This window comes from Thermobia domestica, chromosome 3, assembly GCF_964235325.1.
Source record: "Thermobia domestica chromosome 3, izTheDome1.hap1.1, whole genome shotgun sequence".
In the NCBI taxonomy this organism is placed as follows: Eukaryota; Metazoa; Arthropoda; class Insecta; order Zygentoma; family Lepismatidae; genus Thermobia; species Thermobia domestica.
In genome coordinates this window covers 901,804-927,907 of record NC_137456.1, presented here as the reverse complement: position 1 = coordinate 927,907, position 26,104 = coordinate 901,804, and the positions used below count along the sequence as shown (strand labels likewise).

General features: G+C 34.9%; 1 protein-coding gene across 1 annotated transcript; it reads left to right on the top strand.

The window, feature by feature from the left end:
* Window positions 1-2,892: 2,892 nt before the first annotated feature.
* Window positions 2,893-25,731, top strand: LOC145681369 (GTP-binding protein Di-Ras2). Its single transcript, XM_081753023.1, has 2 exons — window positions 2,893-3,766; window positions 23,084-25,731. Exons 1-2 carry the CDS (start codon window positions 3,324-3,326, stop codon window positions 23,412-23,414), a joined length of 774 nt encoding a protein of 257 aa, XP_081609149.1. The 5' UTR covers window positions 2,893-3,323; the 3' UTR covers window positions 23,415-25,731.
* Window positions 25,732-26,104: the final 373 nt, after the last annotated feature.

The window sequence follows — 26,104 nt, the reverse complement described above, 5'->3', positions numbered from 1 at the left end:
CCAAGACAAGATGAGCATTCTAGAAATATTTACGAGACGAGAAGAGACGAGATTTATTTTTTATCTCTTCTTCTGCGTAATGCAATGCGAGACGTTAGTTCTGCCTACAGAAACATTGAAAACATTTTCAACTTTCGATGTGAGAAATTGTTTTCTCCACTTTTAGTTATATACCTGGAAAATTTACAAATGATTGCACATATTTATTATGATTTGTTCAATAGTTGTAATTTAATTATATGGTAAAGATATATTGCGTGTTAATAAATTCTGTGTATTAACTTTATAAGGAGATTCCTTTTATCAAATGAAAGAAAAAATAATAAATATAGTAATATTTCTGTAAGGAGATACAATGGTAGTCCAGGATTTTAGCCCTTTACCTAATTTATTTTATAAAATATTACAAAAATTTTTCGTGTTTACAAAGCTATTATTTTAAATTTTTGTTATAACCAAAAAAGTGAACAAAAATATTTTATACAAAAAAGTCCTTTACCTCATAACAGCCTCCAGGGTGTCTTGTATCAACTTCAAAATATAGTCTTTTGGTAACCTCCTTAGCTCATGGCAGCCTCGTAAGGAATAGTTTGTGGTTAACAATCTCCTTTGCTCAAAGCACCCAGAGATTTTAGGTAAAGTAGTACTTTTGTTTAAGGTAACCTCCGGAGCAGGTATGGGTTAGCAATTAGTGGTCAATTAATGTCTCCATCTTCTTTCTTTTTACTTTTATAAGCCTTTTCAGGTAAGCCATTTCGTTGTTCTTTGATTTCAGTCATGCTGTTATTCGTGTCTTCCTGGTTCTGTCTATTGTCTGATGTTTATAAACAATAGCACGTATTTGTTGAATAACATATACTCACCCTATAATATTGATCATATGAGTATATTTACAATATTGATCGGGAAATGCCCTTTTTCATTTTGACAAAAACCTGAAAAATGCACGTTTTGAAATGCTCTTGCTTGAAAATTATGAAACGTATTCCAAGGGAGTCAAAATTACTAGCAAACTCATTTATCTTCTATCTAAATATCTTTGTTGGACAATCCTATGTACCAGCGTAAGAAAGCGTATAAAGTAAGTTGAAGTTCAGGGATATTCTTTTAAATTTTAATTGAGTTCTCCTTGTGGGGTATCTACCAGCGAATTGTGAACAATAATTTTAGGAATGATCCAAAACATATATCAAAAGACTGCGATCTTGGGCAATAATCGGTTTTTGGGTCAGGGCCACAAAATTTTTGGACGGTCCCTAAATCAAGTTTCCGTATTTTCTACGGAATAAGCACATCATACAGACAAGGGAACATTCCGATTTTGTGAATTCAAGTGCTGAAAATGATTGCTAGCACTAGATTCAGCATCAAAAGAAACAGAGAAAAAGAAAGTGTTTAGTGGCAGACCGTATACAGAGTGGGAGATGAGGGCAAAGTGCGAAAATAGAACTTAGAAAATGTTTAGAAATGCCATGTTAAATTTTTGGAACGAGTAGAGGGATTCAGGTCTAAAGTTGGATATGAGGAATGCATGTAGAACTCTACTGAATAGGCGTAATGTGATTCATGATGGACATTTGAAAAGCAACCATGTTGGATTTAGGGCAAAAAAAAATATATGGGAAAGGAGTAATGTGACATGACTCTTGACACACACAGCCTATTGAAATCAGTAGTGGCCAATACGGTTTGAGAGCTCTATTTAATTGTGACTGTTATGGACCTTAGGAATGATTGTCTGGTTGAAACAAAACTGGAGACATCAGTGGACACATTTGAAAAACGATAAAATGGACAATCGGGCTCGTCACAGCTGTCGCCGGTATTGAAATTGAAACAATAGTCGGCAGGTGTCATGAATGCGCCAGGTACTGTTTGCAAATATTCAGTTCTGTAGCAAGCGTCTCTAATCATAGCTTGGAACCTTGGTGCTGTAAATTGGCAGTGGGCGAATGATTGCAAATGAATAAAGTTGTTCCGTTACCATATTTTACGAAATTGTTATACTCATGGAAGATCACACTCAGAAGTTGTATGATGACGGGCAACCATCAGGGATAAGGAGTCAAGTAAGTTCAACATTGTCCGGTTTCTGCATCAACTCTTCATCTTTATTGGTTCTCCATGAATTAACGAGGAGCTGCAGTTTTGTCTGCTCTATAGATTCACTGTATGCCTATTGAGTGGGGCTCTATATGCATTCCTGATATCCAACATTTAACCTCAATCCCTCCACTCGTTTCAAAATTAACATGACATTTCTAGACATTTTCTACGTTCTATCTTCGCACTTTCCCCTTATTTATTTCCCACTCTGCCAATACACATCGCTGTCTGAATCTAGTGCTAGCAATCATTTCGAGCAATTGAATTCACAAAATCAGAATAGTCCCTTGTGAGTTAAGTGATAGTTTGAATTTGGCTACACTGTATGTAGTTCTCCATAGATAAGGTATACCAAAAATTTTGATTGAAATATATTGGATCTTTTGATCCAAGCATGTACATATTATTACATAAAGCATATAGAGATTCCTGAATAATTCTTTAAAACATTTACGACAAGTCTCATGTTGTTCAAGCCAAGGTATGTAGAAAACATAATGTTTCACATTTTCGGAGGTTCCTAATTCTAAGAGGGTTTTGTTTCCCGACCTATATTTGTTGGAACTCCTTTCTTTCATTTGATAAACCAAGTAATATCCTGAAATTGTGCATGGAGTTAATTAATTTCCTGTTTACTTTCAAACACTGTTGCTTGATATATAAAATGTATAATGTATTTGTGTTGGATCTGATAAACGTATTCGTTTCTTCTGCAGGTTTTGTTCGTCAACAACGACGAGGAAAACATCTGCAATAGGAAGGATCAGTCCAGAGTTTACTTCAAGTGTCGCCAACGAATATGCCAAGGATTGGAATGATATTTGTACTGTACAATGTACATCCTCTCGACTTGTGGTTCAAATATGGAACATAAAATTCTCATAAATCATTCATAATGATGTTACTATATACGTACGTCAGTGTCTCTGCAGGTTTCTCGAATTTCTGTCTACTGGGTATAGTTGATGAATAAATATTGCAATATTATATCAGTTGGTTATGTGAACATTTTTCTTCGCATTCCTTCTTTCTCGAGTTTAACAATCTTCAGAGCTCAACTTAGTCTCTTTTCTTAAGGTTAAGCAAGTATTTATCAGTGTTCTACATTTTTTTGTTACATTCTGTGTACAATTTTAGTGTTCTTGAAAGTGTCCGTAGAACAGGGGTTGCAGTGAAACAATTTGCTTTTTGCGTGTATGTAATAAAATCTGTTCATAATGTCCGATTTTGAACGAATACGTCTCGTGGTCCTAGGTGGCCCCTGTGTGGGCAAAAGTGCGATTGTGAAACGCTTCCTGTTCAATACGTTCACCGAGAAGTATCGTGGCACAGTGGAAGATCTGTATAACAGGGAATACGACTTTGGAGCCGTCACGCTGAAGGTTGACATCTTAGACACTTCCGGTGACAACCAGTTTCCTGCCATGAGGCGTCTGTCCATTGCCACTGCCCATGCCTTCCTCCTTGTCTATGACGTCACTAACAAAGACTCCTTTCTGAACGTGAAGCAGTGTTTCGAGGAAATCAGAGAGCAGCGCGCAGACTTTCAGGAGATTCCGATCGTTGTGGCTGGCAACAAGTTTGATTTGGCTAAGAACAGCAGAGAAGTCCGCATCGAGGACGTCTCAGAATGGGTCTACTGCGAACTTCCTAAGTTGAGGTTAGTGCTGTTTCTGTTTTCTTTTTCACGAATAATTAAATTGAAATGTAAAAATTGAGATGTACATAATTCAGAGCAGTACCCAATTGTTTTGAAAATTTTAAACAATAGTAGGTGTGATTTTAATAGTGATTGACAAATGACAATGCCAAGTTGAAAATAGTGGAGTCACATGTCGTACAAAATGATCTAAATACAAAACCTCTGTGACATAACTCGAATTTCGCAGTTCTTTCTTTCATTAGCTGCGTTGATAGGTGTGAGTTGCCAAATGGCTTATTTTTTTCCTTCGATGGGTTTGATTACTATCTACTGATAAATAGACCTTAAAAAATCTCAGATCTCCTTTAATGAATATTCTCATTGATGTTGTCAATTCCCACTCTTTGTCTTCGTATAGCATTCTCACATGTAATTGAAACATGTAATTATTCTAATAAAATGCATTGTAACCCCTTAAACCGTGCGTGTTATTAGCACAAATTTCAAGACAAACGCAAACTTTTTTAAAAACTTTTCTGGCACTTCTAATATGTAACGTCGTAGTTCTTCATGTTTAAGGAAAGTAATTGTCTTATGTGACGATGGTGCAGGTCTCTATTCTCATCCTGCTCGTTTATTTCGCACATATTTGGAGAACTGCTCACGTTAATTCTTAGCGGTTGTCACAAAAGGAGATTAAACTAAAATTTTACACCAAAAAACACTTGGGAATGATGAAAACTTAATCTAGGGGTAGAATAAAAAGCTCTGTTAATATTAATTGAAATTTATTACATTATAATTAAAGCAACTTTCAACTTACATTCGGCTTTATAATGAATAAGTAACATCATATTTATTATTTCTTTTTCTTTTAGGATAGAAGACGAAATGCAATTATACGACTGCTGTTCTTAATCGTGAGAGCTTTCCTGTAGGTAGACAAAACATTGTGAAATGTGAAATGACATACCTATAAGTGAAATTGGATTTATGATAATCTCTGCTACATACCTTGACTGGAGTTTTGTATAGCTGTGTAACAAGTTGCTTGTCGATGAGCTTCGTACTAATGTCCGAATCAATCCGCTAACAGAATCAACAACAGGAGGCCCTGAGGCCCTTTTTAAGTATTCTCGAGGGACACACCCAAATCTTGTGATAATCAGACCATACATTGCGTCAGTTCCCTAAATATGGAAACCTATTGCCCTTTTGCCTTCTCATTGGTTCTTAGCAAGTGCCGCACCCAGGATACGATGCATGATACATATACACGTGTACGGATGATTCAATGTCATGTATCATAGAATTTTCCAAACATCCGTAAATACTGACCATTGTTCCTCTCATTATTGCGTCGTTGAAGTTATGATTGAGTTTGTATCCTGTTAGATTACCATCAATAACCTTCACTGAGTAAACTTGTTACAAAAATTGCGCAGTGCTGGCAATATCAGTTACCTTCATCGTTTTACGTATTTCCTTTCTTTTGTTGCTAGCACTAAGCAACCGAAGAGGAGAAAGATGTATATTAATCCCAAAATTTCAACCTCACTCAAGCAAGGGCAAGGATAACCATATTTCGAGTTCATCTCCACACTTAGGAACATGTATCGAAGAGGCCATGTTTAGGATACACATAAAAGATTGTCTTTTAACATACTCTAAGACACGTGAATTTATTGAGTACATGGAATAAAACAAGATTTAGCGATCGACTACTAAACATCTTCCGATCTGCAATCAAAATTATCACTACTGATCTTCCACCAAAATCAATATTCACACTTCTAAATTCGTGAATGCTTCGGACCGGAAAATTCTCTTTCCTTCTTTGCTCTTGGATAACTTCTGTAAGAAAACGATTAGAGGATTCAAGTGTTTCAACGCCAAAGTTTTAATTAGAACTTTCGAACCCACTTCCCTTATGGACCTCCGACCAAGTAATAACTTTAAGCCAGACAATCGTACCAGTTACTTATGATTTATGTCTACCACACTGAATTGACACTTTTGGACTGGTGCCTCTATCAGACTAATTCACAATGGGTAACATACATTGGAGACAGCTAAAAATTCCATTGTATCATACAATTCCTCCACACCTAGTACACAACAGCTGAATGGTTAAAAGTGGGGTATGTCGCAGAATACTTTTGAAATAATAGTTCCCATCCCACTGTTTACTTATGGTGTATAAAATCGATTGAGTGATCATAGATCCGAATCATAGATGTAACCTAAAATCATAGATTTGGTGTTATTGTTGTCTATTGATTGGTTTGACTTCAAAGTCCCATTTCAAGAGATGAGACGTAATACTCTGGTTTAATTTCACTCCCGCGGATTGAATCGAACCTATGATCATGCAATCAGAAAACATATATATTAGCCACTTGACCAGAAAAATGCACAATCTGTGTTATTGCATAACATTATATGAGATACCTCTTTTATCAGTGTCTTACTTTCCTCGTGTTACATTATGAAGCATATCAGAAGAGCAGCGATTTCATTTATATTGATAGAAGAATAATAATGATAAAAACCCGAGGTATATTATTCCATATGCAACCATTATTGTCCTCTGTCCACTTTCTATAATACGTTATTCCTAAATATATTTCTGGAATACCAATTCCTATTTAGAAATGTGCTTGAACGCTGTCTCTTTGAGTGATAATACATGTATGCTTCCCATCGGTAACATATTACAGTCACGTGATATTATTTAAGTTAGATCCAAACGAGCACTTAATTAACTCTATGGCTTATAGAATTCGGAGATTCAATGTCATACTCACAAAACCTCTACATTCACCTTCGTCCTTAACAAACTGGATCCAGTTTCCACTTTGTATTGTTTTTCTGTGAAATCCCTTCATATCAACTTCCGAGTGGATTCTAGTCTTACTAGTTACGTTTCTTGATTGAGTCGCCATTTATAGTTTTGAAAGCGGTCGTGTATTCTATCAGAATGAATACCCTATGATTTCGAAAGTTAATGATCCCAACAATATTAGATGAACATTACAAACTATGCAGTACCTCGCTCATTTAGTTTCCGCCATCCCACACTCCTGTTTCTCTAAGGCCCAAATATTAATCTCAGAATTTAATTCAAAGTTTTAGTCTGTAATCTTCCCTCAAAGTAAGTGTCCCTAGTTCGCATCCATACAGCACAACATGTATAATTATTGGTTTGTGAAATTGAAGCTTCAAATACGTCGATATAATTCACGAAGGCAAGAACAGTAATTGACTGAGTAATAAGACGAATTCCAGCTTTCAATCGGCATTTAATTTCATAGTGGATATGATATTTAACTACATTTACAGTTTACTTTGCTTTCTATCTAAAATAATCAAATTCGGAGACCCGCGTTTGATTCTCGGCGAAAGCTCATGTGGTTCGGATTCCACGTTAACCAGTAGATCCCGTCTCGTATAGCGTCGCCATTGAAAGGGACGTTAAACTCTACATCAATTTAACTAAATTAATCAAGTGCTCAGTAAAAATGCCTGTGTTAATTCAACATGATGGCTCTATGTTACCTTTGTTGTGTTAAGGTTCGACACACGCATGTGCTACTTCGACTCCATTGGGTTTCAAATTGAGTTGTTTAAACGGTAGTTTTTAAATGAAGTACCTAACACGGCGACTATAGTAGAGACTCGTTTTGTAAATCACAAGATTTGTTAATAGTGTACAGTTCCTAAGCTATTACTTTTACGAAATCTTTTCATATTAAATAGAAATGACTATTAGAAGAATAATGAAGTGTTCAGATTTCAGTTAGTGTCTGATGAAGACAACGTAAAATTGTCGAAACCGTTACACCGTGTACTTAGGTTTAAATAAATAAGTGTATATACTCTGGTCAGAAGTGTTTATTATTCCAAATAATGAATTATGGTATTCATTTTTTATGACAGAAACAGAATACAGTGGCCGGGGGAAAAGGAAGTATTGAGCTGACAAGTAAAATAATGAAATTCACTGTCAAATATTCTTAAGAGATCTAAATATTTTGAAGTATACCGAGAACAAATTTAACAACAGAGGAAATATTGGGTTGGCCCATAAGTTCAGGATTTTTGTTCCTTTTGAACGTTTGCCATTGAGTTAACATGACGCTCTATAATCCTGTGGAAGCACTCCATTTTCTCTGCCAATTACTTTGTTGTTTGGCGAGGATCTTCGTGAATAAGCTGATTCGGTCGTTTTCCATCTAGCTGAACGGAACGTCCGGTGCATTGCATGTCTTTCAGGTCGAAATTGCCGTCTTTGAATCGCTGAAACCTATGTTGAGCATCGTGTATTTGCCATACACTTTAAAAACTTCTCGAGCAGCTTCTGTGGCTTTAGCACTTCGATGAAACGTAAAAAATAGACAGTGTCGAAAATGGTATTTTTTGTCGACTTGGTACTCCATTTTAATGACGTGAAAAGAACAAACTGTATATCAGCACGGAAGAACTAAACACATTATTTTGTAAAGTAAATAATTCTCTATCGAATAACATAAAACGCATTACAAAACATTTTATTTTTCACGGAAAATTTACACAAAAAATTGCCAGGGTTTTTGGGCCAACCCAATAAATAGCAGCACTTCTGCAACTAATGACAAGGTAGTCAATAAATTAATTCTGTCACTAAAAAGTTATTTTCTTGAAAGATTAAAGAAATAATATACATGATGTGCCGAGTAAAACGTTGCTCACTACACAAAATATAAACCAATATATATCCTCAACGTCAGTGATTTAGATGTCTGTGATGCCTGTGCGAGTCAACGTGCACACTAAAAATTACAGTATAGCTGTATTTAACTGCTAGTCAGGATTTGAAACGGCTGTGATACCTTTGCTTGTTCTTAGCAATGAAAAGTTCGCCTGATTGCTGAATAATAATACAATTATCAAAATAAATACGTGACTTACTTGCGTTTGGATTGTTACTAACAACATACGGTTTTGAAGGAACTGCATGGTGCTATAGATATATCGATGTTTTCTCTCCTACTTGTTTAAAATAGCCGTGATGTTATTAAGACTTATACAGTTACTTATTTACAGAGAGTTTTATTAGCGTAGAATTCACTTATTAAAGATATGTACAGTCCTCACCTCCAACAAGTCGAATGTTGAGGAATTCCACCATCCTTTCTCTAGTTTTCACATGTAGGATGGTTAATCCTTTACCTCTGTCATCACTAAGAACTTGCAAACATCAAAATGCATGATCTCATAGCTTCCCAACATTACTAAGTTTACCAGCATTCTTTCTACGTTAATTCAGAGACATTTGTCTCTTTCATTACTCGCTCACATCTTTACTTCTTTATACTGTATTCATTGTATTTATTGAATCCTGATGTTCTTCATTACTTATTTTAAAAGAATTAAGTGGCAACAAGTTATGGGACAGGGTTTCGAACTACGTAAGACCAAGCCAAGCATATATCTTTTGCTTGCTACTGACGATGACTCTTTACCGTAAAGTATATTGTTGAATCTAATTGAGAAGAGCCGGTGACGTTTTGTATGATGGAAATGCCTATATAGAAAAAGCGTTTGACGTACTCCGCGGTAGAAGTTCCTTATGGTTATATGGTTAGGGAACGTATCTTTGACGTAGAAGACTCGGATTCGATCCTTGGTGAGAACTCATTTTGTTCGAATCCCACGTTAAGCTGTAGTTTCACATTTCATGAAAACTCACTGCTGAACGTGATACTAAACTCTAATCAGCCAACCATACCATAAGATTAACAATCGTTTCTAGATTTTTGAAATGGCACTACGTATTTGAAATCTAAATGTTAAAAAAATTCAGTTATATATTCACTATTCATTGTTAGAAATTAAGGACCTATAATATTACAAACAACATAACGCTCTAGAAAACTACTAAGTGAGACAAATGGGGCATAGTAGATCCAAACTACATTAGTCTTGAAAACGATGATGATGTAATGCATTTCGTATCCACCATGTGACCTAAATTCGCCACTTCCCGTGTTCCTCAGTGGGTTGTGTTAAATTTTTTTCTATTCTTACACCGCTAATGCACTTTTGAACTCTAGATGTTAGTCATTTACTGGTATAAAATGTAATACCTAATTTACTTCGCTTATTTAAGTATCAAGCAAAATGTAAATGTTTTGCTGTGCGGTATCCCTCTGTTGGTTCCTCATTAGTGTTACTCTCATTACCTTATAAAAACCCCTTCTTCTCTGAGCGTTCTTCTCTGACCCCACTTCCAGTGAACCCTTTGTCGCGGTGTGTGTCCTTCCTACCACCCGTAACTGAGCAGTTGGTAACTGATGGCTTCTCACGTGCTAATGACTGAGAGGAGATCCTGAGGGAACGACGAAGATGACCAGAGAGAAGAGGGTTACCTTGGCAACAACTCATTCAAGTGAGAAAGATAGCACAAAGCACTTTCTCATGAGGCAACTGAGATATTTCGAGTTCCAATTATGTCTTCTTCAATATTCCTTTCACACATTTCATACAAACTTCTCTAATTTCTTCTTCAAACAAGTAACACATTTAAGAAATTTTGATTACTTGTATTGCTTTACATTTCGCCGCACATTTACTTAAGAAAATACTTTATAGTAAATATATGAAGTTTATGTTTCTGTTATTAAGATTCTATTAGTAACTAACGCTCTCCGTTTAAGCTCAAATGAACTTTTGGAGTAAGAACGACAAGTATACATTTTGTGTGAGTATACCATGTGTTAAGACAGTATGATCATGAGTTTTGTTGTTTCATTATTTATCAGACAATAATATAAGACCGGAGTGCTTTTCTAGAATTAATTTTTCCTCAATGTGTTTTTAAGCAGGACATACACTAAAGCCAATAATAAAGAATGGTAGGACAACCAAATGCCAACGATGGCCCTATGTGGTAACTGGGGACTGTTTCTAATGTTTGGCAACCAATTCATTAGAATTAGGAATTATATATCTAAGCTGTCAGTACCTAAGGCCATTTAGCAGTCACGTATATGAGGCATGAAGTCCCTCGGGGAGTACACTATCCGATGAAAGGGAAGGAAGAAAGGATTTGGGAAGGAAGTAAGCGGTCTAGGACCAGTATGTTAGATACCATCCAGGCATTTGCCTGGTGTGAAAGAGGGAAATGCAAGAAGAACCTCATTCGAAATGGCTAGCCTGGAAAATCTGTTGCGTATTTCGTGACAACACGTTTAGTTCATTCAATTTAGGTCGAAGGTTACAACATTCTGAGTAGTGCCTTGCTCTATTTACTTAAATCTAGGCAATGATACATCCTTCCCATTTCTGCACTGATCACTAGGACAACAAACAGGATACATTAGAGTTGAAACTGCATACCTATTTACATGCCACATAAAAATTTACTGAGTGAATTTACATTTTATATTGTAAGTCTGCTTATGCAACGTGGATTCCTGTCACCACGGCATGACACATTGTCACGTTGAGGATCGTGTAGAAGGCGTCTACATATACAGGTTAGCTGCAAATATATTGAATAAGCAGTCGCGGTCAGACGACAAATTCCTGACCTTGGAAACTAAGCACAAGGATAATAATCCTATTCTGCAAAATGGTAGTCTACTTGCTCAGAAACGTTCACAGAAGGCTGATAACTTGGCATGTCCTCAGCAAACTAAAATTGAGTAAGATTTTGAACATACAATATAAGGCAAGTGCATTAATAATTGTAACAAATGAGTTAGAGAAATACACTATATAAGATCCTGGAGGTTAGATGGGAATGAAAGAGAGAATGCAGACCTCAAATTTTACATTTGTTATGTAGAAGGTAGTAAAAATCAACTATAAAAAGTGTTTCTCATTCACAAACAAATAATAACACCAACTAAACGATCTTTTTCAATGAATGACTTTTTTTTATTAGCCTTTGGGATTGTGGTGCGATAATATTGTTATCAATGTGCATTCTCAATAGGAGATAATAAATAGAATATAAGGATGGCGGTATAAAGGACAGTTTCTACGAAGAAGTACAACGCGTATTTGACTAATTTCTACAGTACTATATGGGAATTCTACTAGCATATTTCATTGTAAAGATAGGAGGAGAGAATATTTTCAAACTGATTATGCGAAACAGAAGCCTGCATAAGGAAAAACACATAATGGTAATGTGCTATTACATAATAACTATCATGGAGAACAATATCTAATAATGAATTTGCTAACATCACTAAAATAGTTGCTAACATAAGACAAAATAAGCCTGAAGATCCTAAGCTGTGTGCAATTATCAATGTTAAACCCGTCAACTTTGAACTACTCAGAAATCTAACTGCGAAGAAGGTACCCATATTGCGATATTTAGCATCGCGACAAAACACACAATTAATTTCACCTATTAGATAGAAAAAGACATTCCACCCCAATTGATTTTCGGTTGTTTGGAGAAGCTTAATGAAACATCGACCGCTACCTGATAACAAAAATTATAAAAGAGTTGGAAAATGGAGATAATCAACAACTGAAAATGGACAGATTTAATGTAAATAAATTAGAGGAGAGTCAGATGACAGGGAAATCCCAGATGGAAGTATTAAATCTATTTTAGTAGTAGGCCTATTGATGATATTTGGGCCAATATTAGGAATAGCATTTAAATTTTTGTAAAAAGAAAGAAGAACACGCGGAAACACATAGAACAAACCATTGATCGATCAGGAATACATTGAATTAGCACAAAAGGGAAAGCAGTTAAAACTTCATTGAATACGAAATCCGAAAGACATAATTGCAAAAACGAGATTTTCTTAAAGCCAAAATTATGGAACTTGTAGATAACAGTAAGGATATGTAGATAACAGTACTTGCAGATATCCAGAACTGTTTAAAACCTGCAATGATTTTAAGAAAAGCTATTACCATTGCGACCCCTATATATTCAACTAAGCGGTTAAATCAATTCTATCAGAAACGAACTGTGTTTTGAGTAGATGGAAAGGTATCTCCTAAAATTTGCCCAACACATTGCCTAAAATAATGTTTGTGGGTAAAATAAAACGCAGACCCGTGTTGTCCAGACCTTAACTAAATAGAATTTAAAATTCTTACAAAGAAATTAAAGAAACATAAATCTTCGGATGTAGAGAAATTTCTGCTGAGATAATTTTAGCTGGAGTTCTTCCGTGGCTAAGCGGTTAGCAGACGCGCCTTTGGTGTGGGAGACCCGAGTTCGATTCCCGGCGGGAGCTCATGTGGTTCGGATTCGACGTTAATCAGTAGGTCCACGTCTCATATAGCCTCGCTGCTGAACGGGACGTTAAACTCAAAATCAACTCAACTCAACTTAATTTTAGCTGGAGAATTAAAATGTGAAACGAGACACACAAAGTTATTTTCCTTATGTGGAATATAGAGAAATTGTCACAAGAATAGAAAAAATCAATCTTTGTTCCAATCCATGAGAAAGAGATTAATATTTATTGTGATAATTAATCCAGGATCTCTCTTTTGTCAACGTTCCATAAAATCCTCTCAACATGATAGACCTCATACGCAGATAAAATTAATGGAGATTATTAGTGCAGATTTAGGCCGAAAGTATCAATCATCAATGAAATATTTATTATTCGTCAGAACCTCGAAAAGAAATGGAAATACAATATCCCTGTGCATTATTATTTATTGATCCCATAAATGCTTAGGACGCAGTTAGGATGGAAATATTGTACAGCGTTGTTACTAAATTCGGTATTCCAGAAATGTTAGATTAATTAATGAGTGATTTGATGTATTCCAAAGTAATTCCAACTATTAAAACACTTTTTTTTACAAACTTTCAGGTCAAGAATGGCCTGAAACAAAGAGTTTTGTTGCCCCCGTATCATTTAACTTTGTTAAGAAAAACTAAAGATAGCAAGCGAATGTTATAGGTAAATGGCACTCACCAGATTATGGCTTATGCTGATTATGTGAATGTGATGGCAATAAAAGAAGATAGGTTTATAAATAGCCTGAAGTTACATGAATTAGAAGTAACTGCACACAAAATTAAATATATTAAAGGCCGCCGTGATCTTAATACTGCAAATTATAGCGATATTCGAATTATAAAAGTCCTTTCGACAAGGTAGATACTTTCAAACATCTAGAATGAACATTAATAGAATAAAACCATGACCACCAAAGAAGTAAACTTCGACAGAAAACAGGGAATTCGTATTGTTACTCATCCCAAGCTTTTTTGTCTTCATGTGTTCTGTCGGACAATTTGAAATTTAAAAATATAAATTGATATTATGTTTGTTATGCTGTATGGTTGCGAAAAAATGTCGCTTACTTTGCGAGAAGAAAGTAGGCTGAAAGTATTTTGAGAGTAACATTCTGAGGCTTGTATTCGAATCCAAGAAGAATAGGAATGGAATGCCGGAAATTTGATGTCGGAGAACTTCATAATTTTTACCATTTGCTGAACATTTTTAATTTCATGAAGTGTAGGAGGCTCAGATGAGAAAGGTATGTAGCTAGAGTAGACGAAAGTAGCAGGGCCCGACCTACGAAATTTCCCCTCGGTTATTTCTTCGATCGTGCTCAGCCAGTATTTGCACAGTACTACCTTCACCCCTTGTGTATTGAAGGACCCTTTTGAGGAATATTCTAAAATTATCATTATTGAATTGCCTACAAAACTCAAGGTTCTCCGGGATGTGAAGAACAATTAACCTAAAGCAACGTTAGTTAAATATTTACCGTGCCATATGGAGTTAAATTATTCGTTGCACTATATACATAACATATGCAATCTTGCCTTCATTATACAGGTTATCACTTCTACACGCCAACTAATATTCATAAGATACAAACAATTTTTTAGTGCCAAGAAGTTTGTGAAAGAAAACTACGAAGTAAGTAATTATATGTTTGATTGTCAATTAAAACAAGTGAAAAATCAATACTTTAGAATGTCACATGACTGACATGATAATGAAACTGAACTATAGACTGACATTAAAAAGAGGCTAAAAATATCCTATGATTAGTCTTTAAGCCTCCATCTGAAATGAGGTTGTGCATAATGTATTCATATCGAAGTTAAATGAACAAGGAAAGAATAACCATTTCAACCCAATGCACTCCCTTGATATTATAAAACATAATAATAAGAACAATCTTTCTTTTCCTTCTACTTACATTTTAGTAAAATAAAATTCAGAGGCGATTGTTCGCTGAAATGAATAGCTTGGTGAAGAAGATGAAGGTTTTCATTGGATTCCTCTCCCACGTTCAGGGTCATTGGGGATATAGCATAGAACGAAAGGCATGATGGGCAAATTAAATTCTCCCATAACAATAAGTACATTATTGAGGCTACACAAAATATATTGCAAATACAGGAACTAGCCTTCCGAATGCTGTGTGCCTCTAGATTGTAGTCTCAAATCAATTACATGTGGTATCCTCCCCAATAACACAATTCTCTTCACATTGGGGAAGAAATGGGAGCATCAATTTTCCCATATATGCCTTCCTTTCCTTTGTTGTGATGCAAATAAAGGATTTAATTTGCTCTGCTTCCAGATAGCGTTTATTATTCCAAAAACTCCCAAAATCAATATAATGTTATATTTATACAATTATGTTGTTGTCGATACGTAATTCCAAGTTGAAACTGCAAATTTGGCTTGAAAATGTCAAACACGGAATTTTTAGTTAATGCTTGCTACTAATTAAAGAAAGATCACGTTAGACATTACCTGAGAAAGTATTTAATGTGTTACTCTTGTACACGATACATTTGGTACACAATAGAACGATCATTTTCATAGTATATTTTCAATTTACTATTCAGTTATGTATTCATACACATACTACAATATAAGAGCCCTTACTTGTAATTTCAATGTTATATTCTGTTAGAATGCATTAGAAGTAAGTTTTACGCATGGACCAGGAAAAGGCACATTAAATTTGCTGTGCCGCGCGTCCACTTGTGGATTTGTTAGTGAAAAGTAGGAACTTCATGGGAGCGTTTACGACTAACCATGCATAAACATTTTGCAACTACAAGAAATAAGCTCTTAACAACCCTAAAAATATGCTACATTCATCTCTGTATGTATCCGCAATTGATATCCTTTTCTTTACCTTTTTATGCGAATAGCTATACCTGTTCATGCAGGACAAAGAATTAGAAAGGTTTTATTTATAATTTGGATGGATTTACCACTTTTCCGTGGTTGATTTCAATTGAAAACGATACGTTCCATTGAAAAGTGTTAAATTACGCTCTGCAACATGAGACTGGCCCATTTAAGAATAATCTCAGTGTTACCGGTCAGGAATGCAATTCTAATTTTAAACATTCCCCACATTTAATTTCAATTATTTGTTTTACGAATAGCTGAAGCAATCTAGTAATAAGATTGATTTAATAATTATACTAATAGCTAGATCTGATCAGGGAATCTGGGATAAAAGAAAATCTGATTTCTAGAAAACTATTCTTTATAAAATGGCAAAATTTGATAATAACATTTCTTTTAATAATAACAAAATTAGTTGAAACAGAAGTCAATAAATTTATAATAGTATTAGGATTAATTAATAACAAAATACACATTTAATCAAATCATATAACCATTTGACGAAAACCAGATTTGACTTACACTTCAATTTCAATTGGACGTAACATAAGTCATAATATTAATCTTCTCGATAAAGCAATATAATAGTTTTTCAACTCACCAAATATTTTATAACAATAGTAATTACAACTTATATAACATTTATGATATGTGATATTAACTGTAGCACTTAATAGGAACTTTAAACTGCTTTCGACCCGTTAGATACTAGTTTGCAACTGACGCCTGGAATCGAATATTAGGATTACAACAGCAATAATTCCAAAGCTCAAACTATTGGCGATACAAGCTTTAATAACTCTAGCGCCCAAAGCTGATACAAATAAAAGTTCACTGATCAAAATTTTATCTTCCAAATTGAAAAATAATTATAAAAATAAACATCTCAGACCAACTCAAATTATGCTTAGTGAAGATGGTAATAACAAATAAAGATAATATAAACATATGACTGCGTTTTTTTTTTTTTTAAATAAAGGCGAATGCATGAGTTTGTTTCTGACTAATTTCTACTCCAAAAAGTAAAAGCAAGTTTTAAATTGTAACGATAAAAGCTTACAAACCAAAACTTTTTATTCAAAATCAGCATATCAAGTAGATGAACATTTTTCAAAATAGGCACCAATAACAGCTAAGCAAGCGTCCAAACGCTCTTAGCACTTTTTGAATGTCTTTGAATATTTGCCTTAAGCAGCAAACTGAAGAAAACTTGCGTTGCTGTGATCACTTCTTTGTTCGTCATGAAATGGAGATCACGTTAGCTTTAAAAGTGGAAATAGCCAAATATAGGATGCAAGTTGCGGGCTGTATGATGTATGCTGAAAAATGTTGTCGTGTAATCTTGATAAGCCCGCGCGGCATGTGGGTGTGCGTTATCGTGGTACAATATGAAGAAGTACTTCAAATGTGATCTCTTTTCTGCTACATACTCGAGCAAACTGTCGATGAATTCTTGGTAGTGATTTGAATTTTCTGTTTGCCCGAGAAATACAATGTGTTGGTACACCATACTGTTTCTATCATTAAATTCCGATCAGTACTACCTTACAAGCGCTCTTCTGTTATCGCACTTACTTCTTGGGAGGCTGCTGGTACATATAAACATGTCAAAGTCGTGAATCCATGTTTCATAGGCAGTTATGATTCGACCCAGAATGAGGGGATCATCGTCTATTGGGTGCAAACATTAACACGCTGCTGCATCCGTTCTGCTGGAAGAAAATCCGTATTCGTGCGGAGTAAATCTCCTTTCTTTTTCAATTTCGGTGGACGGTGTGTCTTTCGATATGCCCAAATGTGCACATAGCGCTCTCACAGACATATGCATATCATCACTAATAATTAATGTAACAATATTGGCTAGCGTCTAGTGAAACACGAACGGTTTTTGTCCAAGATGCGTAAGCAAAGCGGCTGATTTTCTCCTATGTTCGAACACCTTATACAGTCAGCAAATAAAGTTCTTTCCGTTTGGTAAAATATATATTTGGTAATAACGGTGGTATGGCAATAACAGAAAATTAAATTCTTTAATTTAATGAAAACTCTACTCATATTTTCTTTCCATTTTGAAGTTATTTACTAAACTAATTTTGTCCAACGGAAGGAACTTTTGTCTCTGACTGTACCACCTGTACACTGTAGCTCTACTCACTCTCTTTTGATCGGCATATGCGTGTGGACATCAACAAAATTTTAAGACATGTCACTGTCCATCTTGAATACTCATCGGAAAAGTAACCATATACAAAAACCTGAAGATGTAAACAAAACACGTGTAAATCAACACAGCTGCTGACTAATGTAACAACTTGCTACGGATATAGAATTAGTCATTTCACACGACGACGATTAGTGCTGAAACCAGACAGTGTTACCAATCAGCTAAAAATGTTACACCTTCTCTTCGAGAACCTTCATATATATACAGGGTGTTACAGGGTGTTAATGAACTATACCGACAAACGGTATACACATCAAAATAAGAGAAAAAGTTCATTAGGATCTATGACGAAAAGTGTTTCAGAGTTAGGGTTCTCTAAAATCGTGAAAAAGCTAAATTTCAACAGGCCCTATTTCGAATTCCAGAAACTGTGGATGGTGATCCTTATCAGCGTAAAGGAAGAAACGCACACACAATCCAAAAGTGCATAATTCATCAATTTTCATAAGTGTACAGCGTATTCCCTACAGGATGTAACTTTCAGATATATTCCCAATAGCGTTTTCAGATACACCCAGATTTCAAGGAGGGTCCAAGGTAGGCAAGAGGTATGCCTTGTCAACAATGTACATTCAATGCTTCGGAGGGAAGTCGGAAGTGTTAGGGACTGGGAGCTCCATGTCTTTTTGTATTCAGAATAACGTGTGATGCGATGTTTTTCGTCACGATATGTTTCACGTTTTCTTCATTTATAAGCGTGAAAGAAAAGATCGCAGCATGCGTTTTCCCCAGTACGAGAGACCGTGCTGCTGACGATCCTTAACACTTCCAACATCGCTTCAAAGGATTTCGTTTTCACTGCTATCAAGACTTATCGTTTCCCTACTTTGAAGTTGGACTAATCATAAAGTCAGAGAATATCTTAAAATTTGGTAATGGCATGTCTGGGAATTTCAACCAGCAGGTAATACCCTGTGCACCCATTGAACATTAATAAAATGTGCATTTTTGGACTGCGTGTACATGACTTCCTTTACGCTGATAAGGACCACCATCCACAGTTTCTCGAATTCGAAATAGTGCCTCTTGAAATTTGGCTTTTTTCGCGATTTGGGGCAGACCTAGCTTTGAAACTATGTACTTTTCCCCACAGGTCCATATGAACCTTTTCTCTTATTTTGATGTAAGGAATCACCTCTTACACTTTGTCGGTTTAGTTCATTAACACCCTGTTTATATATATACAAGTTACTCTAAGAGAAGGAGCAAATTTAAAATATTTATTTTTGATACACCACAATAGATAGAGACACATATTGTCCATCACTAGATACAGGAAGTTAGAGGAAAGTTTAAAATTTAAAACACCATCTATTAGTTCCATTCAATGGCTACAGCAGCGCTGTGACTTGTTTATTAGAAAATGGAGACGTCCGAAGAGAAGTTGTTTTGTATGCTACGGTATGCAAAATTGAATCTATTGTTACAGTGGAGCGTCTATTTCGTTGTAAGTTCAGCAAAGAACTGCCTCATCATAGATTCATAATTGGTGCAAAACGAGAAAGTCGCAGACGATGGTTGTGTAATTAACTAGCTAACTAACTCTATAGCCTATGGAACCCTGAGCTTCAATGTCGCATTTACAAAAGCTCTCCACTGACTTTTATCCTTAGCCAAATAGTTCCAGTTTCTACTTTCTATTGCTATTTCTGCGAGATCTATCTTAATATTTTTCTCCCATTTGTGCCTAGGTCTTCCTAATGGTCGTTTTTTGGTTGGTCTTCCAGTTAAGACTTTGAAAGCGTTCCTACTTTCTTCTATTCTGGCTACATGACATGCCCACCTGAGTCTCCTAGATTCGATGACTCTAACAATTTTTGGTAAACCGCATAAATTATGTATCTAGGTAGTACCTCGTTATGAAGTTTCCACCATTCCCCATTCCAGTTTCTCTTGGATTCGAAAATTCGTTTCAGGATCTTGTTCTCAAATACTTTCCGTCTATGTTCTTCCCTCAGAGCAAGGGATCATGTTTCGTAACCATACAGAACAACAGACATGATTATCATTTTATATATTTTAAGTTTCAAATCCGTCGATAGAATTCGCGATTACAAGAGATTTTGAACTGAATAATAACAAGAATTCTCTGTTTTAAATCGACATTTAATTTCTTCGTGAATATACCTAGGTAGTTTTCGTCTGTTAATATTGATCCTAGATAAATGAAAGTATCCACTTTATCAAACGTATTATTTGATATTTTAACGCATCCATAATTTGCCGTATTACGGTTCCGACGAACTTCCATTTATTTAGTTTTGTCTTCATTTACTTCTAAACCCATGTCCCTCCAAGCGTTTTAAAAGACTGCAGCATTTCTTTCTATTGTTCTCCTATCGTTCCCTATTAAATTTATATCATCAGCATATGCCATAACCTGGTGAATACCGTTCAACTCTAGGTCCGGTTTGTTATCTTTTATTTTCCTTATAGTATATTCCAGAACAAAGTTTAATAATAATGGAGACAACACATCTCCTTGTTTCAGGCCATTCTCGACGTCAAAGCTCGTGGACAAAAATTTTCCTACCCGGATTTTACTTTGGGATTTATTTAAACACATTTTTAGTAATCTGATTTTCTTTTTCAGTATTCCAAATTCTGTAAGAATGTTGTACAATATGTACAAAGGGGTCCATTTATTCCCTTTAACCTCTTTTCCGAGAGAAACAAAAAAAATACGTGTCTATTTAATTTCGGTCTATATATATATAGACCGAAATTAAATAGACACGTATTTTTTTTATTTTATATATGCCGAGTTTGATGAAAATCGGATGAAGAGAAACCCTTGTGAAGATATCTTCTTTACACTTTCACTGTTTGAACTTGACGGGGTTTTGCCCCAAAGTCTTCAAAGGCAATGTAGGCAACTCCGTAGAAACGAGGGGCTCATTGTTTCCAAATGTTACTGCGTCACATATTTCGAATGAGTGTATAATAGTCAACAAAATCATCATAATTGAAAAATACAGAAGGAAAACTTGATCTTGACTAAAGTAATTCCTAAAAGATTTCTCAGTAATTATCAAAACGGAATATTATAAACTTATAAAGTAATTAAAATATACCATACTACAATACTACGAGCAATGTTCTGTAGCAATAATTATTCCAGAAACGTTCTACGAATGAACTATCTCTCTCTAGTTTGTCTCTCAAAGTTTGCAATAATTCATCGTTTTAAGTACTTTTATTCACTGTTTCAGTACGGAATAACTTGAAGTTCCATTTGAAGACCAACAACTTTCTTCCAAGTTTGGGACATTGAACGAGATAAAATCGAAAACTCTTTTTGGTTACTAATTTGTTGCCAGATGATTACAAGCCATAAACGAAAAACAACTTACATACACTACATTCTACGCATCTTTGCCTACTTTTCCACATAATCACCACATCTATTGAAGCATTTGTCCCACTACACCACACAGTTGCGTCATTTCAGATCTCCCCTGGGGAGAACAAGATTGTCCACCAACACAAGAGTTTTACGTCTTTATTACTATATTAGTATTCAATTTATTAGAAATCACGTATTACTCAAACTCAGGGGGAACTGCACCTTCCTCTCTGAACTGACGAATCTGGTCCCACAAATTTGTCGATGCCCGTTGCGTAGAAGGCAGCCAGAGGATCACGTAACTAATGACGAATAAAGACCTTCTTGAATTAACAAAAAATATGGAATCCTATTAGCAATGTCTGAACAATAAGAGGGATGCTTCATATCCTCCCAATCCCAAGAGTAAAATTTGGCAATTGTTTAGTTCGACACATGTGGTTTGCGTTCCTAATCGTCTATATTCCGAATATTCTGACGTTCATTTTCAAACTTCTTACAACACTACTGCACACTTCGCACTTCAAAACACTTGTCTCCATACACCGGCTTCATTTCCTTGTGGATATCTGTAGCTCTGTATCTATTGTATCATAGAAAACGAATAACACTTCGGTCTTAATGTGGTGTAGATATCCTGAGCATTAGAATCTTCTTTGTCAGCTATAACAGCGACGCACAGTGGAAGAAACTGGGGCTTTTCAAAGAAAAGCCTACCACATGCCCGATTTTGTATGAAAATATAAAATATTACACGTTCGAGAAAAATAGGACCAAAGACGTTTCAACTTTGCTTTGCTTGTATTTTCATTACATTAGTCATATCGTTTGTGGGTAGCTTATATGATTATGGACTGTATTACGAAATTTTCTCATAGATAACTTTCGACTATTTGAACGTATTCATTTACCTACAAATGTTGCAATTTGCCTGATTTATGATCGTCAAATAATTTTATCAATGGCTATTATCAGCTATACCTGTGTTAAGAGTAATAGACTATCTTCTAGGAATTTACTAAACCTATCTTAACCGATTCTGTAGTTAATAATCGACTTGAACACTGTGCAGCTAGAATAACTTATATCTTTAAAGATACGAGAGTAAGACGAGAATGAAAAAGTAAAGAAAGATACTAAACTGCCGCCATTATCCAAATACAAAATAAATTTGACTCCAAGATAATTTACAATAAGGTAGAAAAGAGAGGAAATATAACAACTCGATTTCCTGAAATCCAGTCATATTCCGTTTCTATTATAGAGAAGAAAATTTTGAGTCAGAATTATATATATTCCTGCTGGATCGTTAATGTAAAATAAATCAAGGTTTAAGGTTATTGGACTTCTTTTAGCATAAATATATTGAGATAAGATCGTTTAAAAACATATTCAGATGAACGTGACACATGTTCTTAATGTCTATGAGAACACAATGTAAGTCTTGGAAATTCCATATAATACCCAGCTGTGAACTTTCCATTTAGAAACAATACATAAGGATATTAGTGTACTTTTATTGACTTAGCAGCCTTCTTATAAGCAGGCAAATCTAGAGTCATAATTAATATGTATACGTGAATATTTTGTTGATAGTCTATTTCTTCTTTTTGCAGGGCGAAGGTAATCGAATGCTCTGCAAAGGACAATTACTGCGTCCGCGACATCTTCAAATGCTTCTTGGCATTGTCGAAGATCCTCCCGCCCACCGGGGACGAAGGAGGCTTAAAGAGGAGATCAAGTGCTTACGTGAGCACGAAGGGTGGACGGAGGACCGCAAGCCCTGCAGACGTTCCATCAGGTTCTGAAGGCGCCACAAGTCTAGAAGCGGGATTCAGTCGTTCGAAGCCACGAAGCAGGAGTCTGATCAGACGTTCGAGTAGAAAAGCCAAGCAGCAAATGAGGGACTCCGCCGAGGGGGGCACCGACGATTGTGGAGTCTCGTAACCATTTCCTCTGCTGCCATAATGTTATCTTCCTTATAAAATTAATCCAATTTAAAACCACATAATTTCGTACCAAAAGTTCCACTTGATTTATGTGAGAATCTAAATTGAAGGGATAAAATGTGCTTATGCTATGATGGGTATATGCGTATTATCTTAATACATAATTTAAAGTGAACAACGTAATTACGTGATATACCATTAAAAGAATCAATCCTTTCACAACGATAGAAACTAAACAAAAGAGTGTTCATGTGTTGTATGATGGCTTCCCCTTTGAATGTTTTTTTTAAACTAATAACCTTTACACGTTAATTGTGATAACACAATCATATCTTTCTGATTTCTTTGGGTGACTTATTAGCTCATAACTAAGTTGGATTCCTGTTTCTAAACAAATGTCACTGAATGAACCTACACCTTGCTACAATATTTATAATCAAATGATCTTTCTTTCCTTCATTTTTATTCTTTTTGCTATTTAATCCTATGCATTTCTATCTCTAATACTCAAATAAACTATGCTCGTTGCGCTATTTACGTAGAGCACTTGGTTTTCAATTCAGATAGTAGGAAATAATATATCGCAACCAAAATCCATAATTTACTTATGGATTACATTGTCCATTCTCAAGTTAAAATTTCTGTCACATTTAGCATTATGTAACCATTATTAGAAGTAGAATGATTCGTTCAGTTTAACGTCTTTCCATAAAAAAAAAGATACACAACAAATAGACATTAATGAGTATGGAAGGGTTCGGGTCACAGAGGTAAGAACTCTTCCAGTGATCCTATTAGATAATTACTTGAGATCATTTCTATCTAACTTCGCAGAGTTTCTGAAGGGTTGACTGCATCTCAAAGTTAAGAGAATGGAAGAGGTCGTTTAACATGTAAGAATCCAATGCATTAAATAACCAACACAAATAATATCATGATTAGAATGGTAACGTATAAGACATCATCCAAAGAGATATAAATGTGAAAACACTGTGTAACAACTTGGTTAGATAAATATATTAGTTAAACTGTTAAGAGCCTAATTTCCTGCCTTAAGATTGCTTACTTCAAACTTCATTTTATCTTAATTTCCTCGTTCTACATAATACTCGTACCATGATGATTATTTTATTTAGATTTTGTCATAAAAATCTCTTCGATGGCAGTAATTTTCTCTAGAGTGTCAATAATATTGTTTACACAATTTTCTCCAAACCAATGCTGCTTTGTTAGATGTGCTGATAAATTTCCAGTAAGGTAGATGGAATGTAACATTTCAATCTCCGCTTTTAAAACTATGGTAATGATTTCCCAAATGTTTCTACGATAAATTGCCATTGCAAAGAAATAGTTTTCTCTCGTTTAAGAATTAGGTAGCATTTGGTCTTAACGTTTTAAAATAATAACATTTTAGGATGGACAATAATTTCATAAGTAAAATATGTGTCTACTGCAAATTCATCATTTCATTTGTCCTTGTTCTAGCAGTTTATATGAAGTAATAAGAATTCAAATTCAGAAAAACAACTATATTTGACTGAGGAATAACTAAATGGCATTTTCTGCTTTTAAAACCACTATTATGACTACATTTTTATTCTAGTCATAGAGATATGATGTTAAGAATGGGTCCAAAATTTTTACTAATAAATGTACAATTGTGTAATGTATTACATATTTCTAGTCAGAAAGTTCTTCCTTACCATGCGTCTCCCCCTAATCACTTGTCTCCCCACAATAGTATGTAATATGTTTCTTATAAGTATTCTATGTTGTCTAAAAATTGAGCAAAGTATATAAATATAATTAAGTACTCACCGTTTCTACTTGAAAGCTGTTTCTTTTCATTAGAAACGGAAATGGCACTAAAGAATTACAAATGCTAGAAACATGAGCCAAGTTCTAGCCATGATAGGCTTTACTTTCTGAAAAAAAAATATATGCTTTGTAATATGAAACGTTTTCAAATTTAAGTTTAAATGTTTGCTACATGCATTACTGATGTTCAGTTATTAAAAATATTATTAAGAAGTAGTATGCAATGGCGGAATACTAATGCGATATTCCTTAGAATTTGTAGAAACACGCTTCCATCTCAGTGATCCAATATGTAACCCTATATTATGCATTGTATGGCCATTATTATGATAATATGAAATGTAATATTATACAATGGATAGTTAATGTACAGAGGCTTGAAACATATAACTCTCTTCACTTTTAGTCTATGAAAAGTACTCACATTATACACTGATACCGTTCAAAACATCATTACGATTAAGCAGAACAATGATTCTCTCAACACGTTGGTGTTAGCAACAGGTACACATTGCAGTAATGTTTTCTCTTTCTCTTGCAGAAATAAATTGTGGAAAACATTCGAAAGTTAGTATGTTTAAAATAAGATTAGGATTTAAATTGGGATTAACTGGTGTTCTTTCATCACCAGAAATCTTCATAACTTCTGAGAAAAAAACACTTGTATGTCTACAAAATATTTCCTCATTTAAATAGTGTTAAGTAAGACATGAAATGATAAACAGATACACTTATTAATGAAATATGAATAAAATGAATTGATGAGACACCTCATATTTATATCTTTAAAACAAATATGTTTTTGTGTTTTGATTATAAGAAAGTGTAGCTCTCCATACTGATAAAATGGAATATACAATATCGAGTAGA

Coding starts and splice junctions, on each gene's coding strand:
- LOC145681369 (XM_081753023.1), top strand. CDS start 3,324: ATGTCCGATTTTGAACGAATACGTCTCGTGGTCCTAGGTGGCCCCTGT. Junction 3,767..23,083: donor TGCGAACTTCCTAAGTTGAG/GTTAGTGCTGTT, acceptor TTCTTTTTGCAG/GGCGAAGGTAATCGAATGCT.